At 40.0% G+C, this 9,301-nt stretch overlaps 1 protein-coding gene across 1 annotated transcript; it reads right to left on the reverse strand.

The window, feature by feature from the left end:
• Window positions 1-868: 868 nt before the first annotated feature.
• LOC121977007 (probable carboxylesterase 18) lies at window positions 869-2,224 on the reverse strand. Its single transcript, XM_042529476.1, has one exon. The coding sequence runs from the start codon at window positions 2,125-2,127 to the stop codon at window positions 1,051-1,053; it is 1,077 nt and encodes a 358-aa protein (XP_042385410.1). The 5' UTR covers window positions 2,128-2,224; the 3' UTR covers window positions 869-1,050.
• Between the last annotated feature and the right edge of the window lie 7,077 nt (window positions 2,225-9,301).

Below are 9,301 nucleotides of genomic sequence, written 5' to 3' on the forward strand. Positions count from 1 at the left end.
TTCGCGAGCTTGATAATTCTAAAACGAGCCGAGCTCAAGCCTTATGATAAAAGTTCGATTCGAGCTCGAGCCGAACTCGAGCCCGAATATAACTTAACCGAGCTGAGCTCGAACCCAATACTGTTCAGCTTGGTCGGCTCATTTACATCCCTATAAAATTGGATATAGAATCCTGATATTACATTATCCGATCTAGTAGGAACAGATAATTTTTTATCCTAATAATTGAACCAACTCGATCCTTGATTAACCCTACTTATAACAACTACTATCGATAAATTACTACACATTATAATAGCTACTGTCAATAAATTACTACACATTATAATAACTACTATCGATAAACTACTACACGTTATAACAATTACTAATGATTAATTATTACAATGTATAATAATTAATGTCTATTATCATTTTAAAATATTTTATATTTCATTAAATATAAAATTAGATATTCAAATAATTGACAACCCAATAGATATATAATATATAATAATCATCAGATATAAAATCAAATATAGAACGTGATATTATATTATATAATCTAATAGGATCAGATAATTTTTAATCTTAATAATATATTATATGATCTAAGATCGGATAATTTTGTATCTTAATAATATATTATATCCGATATATGATCACCCTATTCGACAGAGGTCATGCTTCAACGGAACAATGTGGTTTAGGTCTGTGGCAAGCCGCCCCATGTGAGAGTGCCCAATCTTTAACATCTTTCTCGCCTGCAGAAAGGACAAAGCTGTATACGCCATCCATGCCATCATCTCTGTTCTCATCTGCAGCTAATCTGAGGCTTAGACAATTCCTCTGTGGAAATAACTGAAGAAGAAAATAAAAAGCAGGAAAGTAGTGCAGATGCAGACTATTTTGGATTCAAGCTAGTGAAGAGCTGTATTGCAAGCAACTAAGCTACCGGCAGCATCTATGGATGCTTTATTGCTTTGATTTATTGCTTTGCCGGCGACATTTGCTTCGCACGTGCTTTTTCGTTGATAATTATTAAATTATGGCAGAGAAATTTATCTGCGATTATTGATTTTCATCGCCGGCGTCTCCATCTTTCTGTTCGGTGGTGGTGGATCGAACTCGAAGGCCGTCGATGAAGCCTTTGATTTCCTCCAGGACGATCGCCGACTCCTTGATCTCCGGGAAGAAGTAGAAGGCGTGAATGGCCTCCGGGTACTCCACCAGCCGCGCTGCCTTCCCCCTAGCCCGCAGACCCTCGTAGTACCTCATCTGCCAGTCCTGTAGCAGATCGAATCCCCCCACCACCACCATCGCCTCCGGCAGTGCCGCCTCCAGCTCCCCCTCCGCCCTCGGCCCGAATGGGTTCGCCGCCTCGTGGTCCCTGTCCGCCCCCTCCGGCAGGAACGCGCGCCACATCCAGTCCGTCCGTTCCATCGACAACAACGGCGCTTTCGCCAACCGTATCTCCGCCTCCGTCCGCTCCTCCCCGCCGAAGAACGGCTGGATCAGCACCATCCCCGCCAACCGTATTCGCTCCCACGCGCCCGCCGCCCACCGCCGCCCCACGTGGTGCACGATGTTCGCCCCCGCGGAGTCTCCCGCCAGGAAGCAGCTGGAGAGATCGGCCAGTCCCGCGGCGGCAGCGTCAGCGGTTGCCAGACCATTGCCGTCGAGGAATCGAAGGACGTCCGCCCCGTCCTCGTACGGCGCCGGGTAGCGGTGCTCCGGAGAACGGCGGTAGTTAACGGATAGCACCAGGGCTTGGGTCTTTCGGCAGATCCGGCTGCAGACGGCGTTGTAGATACGGGAGTCAGGGGAGAGAAAGGCGAAGCCGCCGCCATGAAAGAAGACGATAACGGGAAGGGACTCTCCAGAGCTAGGGACGAAGAGGCGGAACCAGAGGTTACGGGAGGAGTCGACGGTGACGTCTGCGGTGCGGACGCCGCGGACGGGGGTGGCGGAGGCCGGAGAGCGGACGTCGAGTAAGGAAAGGAGGGAGCGGTTGAGGGAGCCGTTGGAGCGGCGGCACAAGTCTGTGACGGCGGAAAGGGCAGCGACGGAGATCCGCGTCTTCCACGGGAGCTTGGGGGAGGCGGCGGCAGGGCGGGGTTTCGCTGGCGAAGGATCGTTTTCCGTCATTTTGGCGCTCGGTTTCCGTCCGCTTGGGAAGGGAAAACAGGGGGAGTGAGTGATGAGTTCACGCACATGCGGTGGAGATCAGGGTGCCTTATCCTGATTATTAATAAAAATTGATGGTTTTAAAATTAAATAAAATATTAAATATTAATAAAAATTGATGGTTTCCGTCCGCATGAGTTCACGCACATGCGGTGGAGATCAGGGATAAATGATTATTAATAAAAATTCTATTTAATTTAGATAACGGATAATTTTAAAAGTTAAAATTGATGGTTTTAAAATTAAATAAATATATATATATATAATAATAATAATGTATCTTTATTTATTTATAAAATTATATTATATATTAAAAAAATAATACATATATACTTTGTTTAACTTGTAAAATTATGTCATATACCTAATAAAATAATATATATATATATCTTTCTCAGGTTAAAAAATTATACCGGGTAAACACATCACGTGAAATAAACATCAAGATCACTTGATCAGCACGTGGTGGAAGGACACATAGTTTGCTTTCCTTTCTTTTGTCATTACTTAGGGTCTGTTTACTTGGAAAGACAGATTCAAAAATTAAAGAAAGTTTTCTGTACGGAAAATTTTCTTCTGTTTATTTTGCCGAAGGAGATGGATTCTTTATCCTTCTGTATGCTTACTTATTACGAAATTATATGCGGACGGATTTATAAATCCATCCGCGTATCCATTTGTGAACAATTTTCTATCCCTTCAAAATCTGGCGGAACAACTTTCCTTTCCTCTCATCGTCACGTCTCTGTCTCCGCCCACAACCTCGCGTGGATGGCCGTCCTACCCGACCCCGCATAGGTGGCCTTGCACGGCTGCCGACCTCTCTCAGATGGTCGCCCTGCCCAACCCCACGAAGGCAACCCTACACGCTCACCCGTGAGCTGCTGGCAACTGTGCAGGGCTGCCTCGTGCTCACTAGCGAGCCGATTCCAATTCCGTTCACTTTCAATCAATGTGGAGAAAATCTTTCAATCATTTTGGTGCTACCACTCAATTGCTTATGATAGACTCCCTGTTCTTTTTCGATGATTTTTTTTTTCGATTTGCTACTTGTTCATCAAACGAGAGACTTTTTGTGGTGTGATCTTTACTTTCCTGGATCTATCTTGCTGCCTAGGGTTCCCTTGGATGGTCCTGGACAAGGGGAAGAGGGACAAGTGGAGCGAGGGCAGAGTCCTCTATTTGCTGGAGGTTTATGAGTCGAAGTGGGTGCTCCGGAATCGAGTGAAGTTGAAGGGGAATGATTGGGAGGAGATTGCATGCTTGGTGTCGGTGCAGTGCTCGGAGATTACATGGTTGTAATGTTGTATCCAGAAACGTCTAACGTGACCTTAAGCACCGTTGAAGGAGACAAAAACTATTTTAAGAAACTTAGGTTAAATACACACCTCAGTATCTCTCTCGTGATAGCTCGATCGACTTGACAGCTTGGCCGCCTCGATAGTCGGGCGATACAACCACTTTGCATCATCTCGGTAGTTCAGATAACTCGACATTCACACTCAACAGCTCACCACTCGGGAGCGCTTATATCTCAACTTGGCATTCAACCACCCGCTCGGGCGACACTCAAATTCACTTGGGCCACTCAAACCTCATGACACTAAAGACCACTTGAAAGCACTTGGCACTTATCCAATTACTCGGATAACCCAACAACTACCCAGTATCAAAGCAACTGCATTGGAGAATTAACAAGATGTTATAACGTTCATATAGGACGTTAAAATCAATGCAAGAATAGTTATAACATATATGAGATCCAAAAACAAACATTGAACGAGTTCAATGTGTTTTTTTTTATTTTTAATCCGTATATGGCCCACCCCATATGGGTAAAACTTCTTATTATTTTTATTATTATTATTATATTCTATTAAAAAAATTAAAAAATTTTAAAAAAGTCTTTCAGTCAGATAGTTTTTAATTAATCAACGGAAAATTTTAATTTTTCAATAATAACTTAATTTGTGTAAATATCATTAAAGTTATATTTATTTAATGTATAATAAAAATAAAAATGGATAGATATCGAAATCCGTTAATGTTAAATTGAATGACAATTTATTAAAAGATGTACATGGTATATTGTATTTATCAAAAGGTGTATCATCGTTTGGTATTTACCAAAAGGCACAGATAAATGATGTGTAATACCGAATATAACCCTTCCGTCAATATCCTCTGATCAGTCATCATTTCCCAGGCATCTGAACTACATTTTTGAATAACTTTGATTTTAAAAAAATAAATTCGATCATTAGTGTACCTCCCTCCTTCATGACATGCGAGTGCAACTCCCTCTTGTGAAACCCTAGTTTAGTGATCTCGAGTGTTTCTCAAGCGACATCAAGCATTTCAGTTCAATTAAAAAGCAGGACTGTTCACGCGCCAACAGTGAAGGATTCTAGGGTTTACATCAATCAGCTAGTATCATAATGGCGCAAAGACGTCGATCGGGTGTATCATCATCCTCTCCACATCAATTAGCCGTAAATGTTATCATTTTACAAACTCTGTGATCTTGAGAAGCTGAAATAGTATGATTTAATTTTTTTTTATTTTTATAAAGTATAGGGTTCAGTTGATGTTGGACAGAAACTGCATTGGAACAGTGTCCTCGATCACTTTAAAAGTTTTTTTCAAGCATCCACGAAGAAAGGAACGCATGAAGGGTCTGTTATTTTACATGACCGACACATAGTGCTGATCAAACAGTCACCCTTTCGTATTTTTTTGGACATAGAAGATATGCAGCACATCCGTGGGATTTTGGTAAATATATTTCAAAATTGGGATTCAAGTAGTCAAACCTTTAGATTCTCAGGTACAATTTATAATTTTGTATTTTAATCACAAAGTAGTTATATGGTAAAATTTAATCTTTTGCTAAACCTGGGCCTGATACGATGCCGTATCAGGGCCAACGTGGGCCTGATACGATGCCGTATCAGGCCTAACGTGTGCTTGATATGGCATCGTATCATGTCCACGGTGTTCCTAATACTTTTGTATGTGTTGGTAGAAGTCTAATAATAATTTAACTTGGTCAGGTGTTCCGGTTGGCTTCACAAGAGGAGACGTTTCATTGCTGCTCGGTATTGCAGACCGTGGAGCTTCAATTCCGATCAATTTAGCTAAAGCATCCAGTGACCTCTATCTAACTTACTTCTCAAACAAAAAAGAAGCTACTAGATCAAGAATTGAGGAGTTGCTTAAATTTTATGGCAATTGCGTTGAAGGTGAAGATGATGTTTTATTATTTTGCAAATTCTATATTTTGTATATGTTTGTTTGTGTCTTATTTTCTTCTAGTACATATAAGGTCCCGTTAAGTCTTATAGATATAGTAGATGATTTTGAGAATCTTGATAGATTCAACTGGGTTGAAGCAATCCATGAATTTATGGCTCCAACTGAGACATATTTTCATCAACTGAGACAAAACAGTCTTTTGGCAGTAAGTGTATAATTTATGTGAATTTTTTTAATATTTTGTGGACATTTTTAAAATAGTTAACCCTTGTGATGGTGAATCAGGCATAGTTTTTAGAGCATGTTCCAATCCAAAAACCATACAAAATCAAAGGAGCAAGAATAAATAAATGGAGAAATATTCCTTCACATATTAGTAAGGTAAGAGAATTGATTGACCAAGTCTCATCTGAAGAGGTAAATTTTGAATACTTTGACTATAGCTTGGTTAAAAAGTCTTGTTTTAACATGTGGTTTAATATATTCTTACAGGTTGTGATTGACCTAATCCCTAACCAAGATGAAAAATCATTGGTTGAGAACCTTGCTGGCCTTGCTGATAGTCCACCTGCAATGGAGGCATCACAAATTGAAGTCACTGAAGTAGGAAGGCAGATTAATAAGGAGTGTTGTAATTGCATTATTCAAGCAAATAGAATTAAAGAGCTAACAATGGAGAACATGCAATTGAAGGAGAGGGTGAAAAAATTACTTACAATAGTTGAAAATAAAGGCATGGAATCTCAATATAGCGAGCCTGTAGACGATCCTCAAATTGAACCTGTAGGTGTTACAACAAGAAGTAGGAGAAGACATGACAGAAGTCGCTATGATTACAGGGATACTCCAATTGATAGTCCATTGTGGCTCAAAACTTTACCTAAGAGGCAGCGTAGAAATATACAAATAAGTGAGCCTACGGAGAAAGTTACAAGTCTAGGTGAAGGAAAAAAAGTTGTCAAAGAATATGTTGTTGTCGGCAAGGGGAAAGGAAAAATTGATTTGGATGAAATGAAAGAAGAAATTAATATTGTACAATTGATGGAAGACAAATCTGATGAAGAGGCAGAGAAGGATGTAGATATGTTTGCCAAATATAACAAAATGAGGAAACAAGCAATTGTTGTAAGGCGATATCTGCAAATTTCATTGTAATTTGTTAGATTTAATGGATTATCTAATTGTCTTTTTTGTTTGTGTGCATAGTATGTGAAAAAGCAATTTAAGTCTTCCAAGAAAAAAAACAAGATGAAGAGGTGGCGTACTTGTTAAAAGCCTTGGAGGAAATAAAGTATGTAAATTACATAGTTGATTAGTTAAGACTATTATATGCTTCTCTAATTACATAGTTGAGCTAAGGTTATCAAAATTAAATTTGTAAAAATAATCTCTGATTTGTTTACTTTGTAGGTTTACAAATGATTTAGTTTGGGAGGAACCACCCTTTTGTTTAAATTTGTATTCCCTTTTATCTGGTGTGAATGGAGAGATGTTGACAAGAGGGGATGTAATCGACACGTATTGTAAAATTCTATTTAGGGGGGGTATTCCCGTCTGGAAGCACATACAACAAGTCAATATATTGTTCAACATTCTTCATAGTAAGGAATTGATTTGAGTATAGTAAAATTTAGAATTCTTTTTATTATTTGGTTATGTATGTATGACTTTACATATTTGTAGTCATTAATGAAATCGTCAAGTAAGTTTGTCTTCCAACACCTGATAAAGACGGATAGAGGAGATAAAGAGGTAAGGTATATATATTTATACCTTTGTGCAGTGATAATGCACACTTCCACTTGCTGCTGGTGGGCACCAAATCAATGATGTTTAATCAGTACAATTCTCTAGCAAGTGGAAGTAAATACAAATATGAATTTGAAGCAGCGGTGAGTGTCACGCCTCGAGGGAGTCCCTGTCCGAAGAAATTTCGGCAGCACCTCCCTTGTACGGGTGACAATCTGAAGCAATTCTACATACAAAATATACATCAGCCACAAGCGGCTGGAATATACACACAACCACGCAGTTTATATCATCAACCCACTCGGCTGGAACAAAATAAACAACCACGCAGTTATATATATATTTAACAGCCTACACGGCTGTACTAAAACCAAAAACACAGCGGAAAAAGACAACACATACAACCCAAAACGAAAATTGCTAGCCGACTAGGCTTACACAATAAACAAAGCAACATTTCCAGAAACAAAACCGGAACACAGAACCAAAAACTCACATATCATATACCATGATAAAACAGCAAAAAGACAGCGACATGTCTTCTGATGTAACGCGGGGACCAGCAAACAGGATGCTCCAAGCGACACCATAAATAACCTGGTACTTGAAAAAGATAGTGTCCACGGGGGTGAGTTCAACAACTCAGCGAATACCAATAGACATGCCTAGTAAGATATATCTAACAGCAATAAACATGGAATACAGCTTCCGAATAATATATAGGAAATATACAAAACTGAAAAGTAACTAAGGAAGCTGTACTCACCAGGAACTCCTATCCTGAACTAAAGGGTCATCAAACCGATACGCAGTATGTCTCCTGTATGTATGTCAAATAAATGCATCCACCAAAATGTAGCATATAAGTGCAGCAAACACAAACAAATAAATGCAATCAATGCATGTGATGACCGTGCACTCTAACATCACTGCTCCTGAACAGTGATCGAGTGGACGGAATGCTGTCGGAGTACTCCTGTCCTCTGACCCCAAATTATAAATGGGGGAGCTCAATGCTCTCAACTCCCGGTACACAATGACGGGGAGGAAATCTCTGTCGGCTACCACGCTGAGTCATCTGACTAACGGAGCCAAACAAAGTCCATCATCTGCCGGCTACCACGCTGCTACACTAAATGCTAACGGAGCCAAACAGAGCGGAACTGTCTGCCGGCTACCACGCTGAGTCACCTGACCAACGGAGCCAAACAGCAGAACCGCCACACACCTGCCTGATATACCACTAACCCATGGGTGGTGGTGGTGTGTGAAGTACATGTAATTGGCGATGGGCTCAACCATAGTGGAGCCGACAATCGCACAGCATGCAATCATGATGCATGACACTAAGCATAGCAAAACTGATCAACATAACCATATCCATATATATAAAATGGGTACTGTAAAATCGATGGTCACATACCAAGATCTAGAGTACACAGGTCAGATAGAATATCAAAAACCAATGTCCTGCACATAATAAGTATGGAATATCTTGATCAGCATAGAAAAATCCATATATACATAATATGGGTACCACAGTATCAGTAGGTCAAATCGACGGATCTAGGGTATACAGGTCCTCTTTGGTATAATAACCTAGATCCTAAACATATCCCCCTTCCATAGCATATGTACCAACAATATGCACAGATCAAAGCCACAAGGTCTAGGTACACGAATCATATATGATATACCAATAGAAATACACAATCCAGGCATGGCATAAAAACCTAAGTATCAGAAAATTTGGATACACATGCCAGAAACAAAAATCCAGAGCTTAATCCTAACCTCAGTAAAGCATGATATATCACTCTAGAAACTAAGCTACTCATGGCAATAAGATACTCATGGCAACAAATCACGAGATATAAGCACGGATACATCACAGGCGACAAACCTAACATGCTATGGATATCAAACAGTGACATACCAAAGGCAAACATGTTCATTGCTTGTAGTTATAAAATACTATGCATATCCAAATGACAATATCATAAAAGATAAGTCAAGAGGTACCCGCCTCCAATGTAGATCGTGTTGTATGTCCTCTAATCAGAGCTCTTGTCTCAAATCAAAACCCTGAAATAAATATACAATCAACACTTAGGTTTATCGTAGATCGGAT

This window comes from Zingiber officinale, chromosome 4B (genome assembly GCF_018446385.1).
Source record: "Zingiber officinale cultivar Zhangliang chromosome 4B, Zo_v1.1, whole genome shotgun sequence".
Taxonomy (NCBI): Eukaryota; Viridiplantae; Streptophyta; class Magnoliopsida; order Zingiberales; family Zingiberaceae; genus Zingiber; species Zingiber officinale.

Coding starts and splice junctions, on each gene's coding strand:
- LOC121977007 (XM_042529476.1), bottom strand. CDS start 2,127: ATGACGGAAAACGATCCTTCGCCAGCGAAACCCCGCCCTGCCGCCGCC.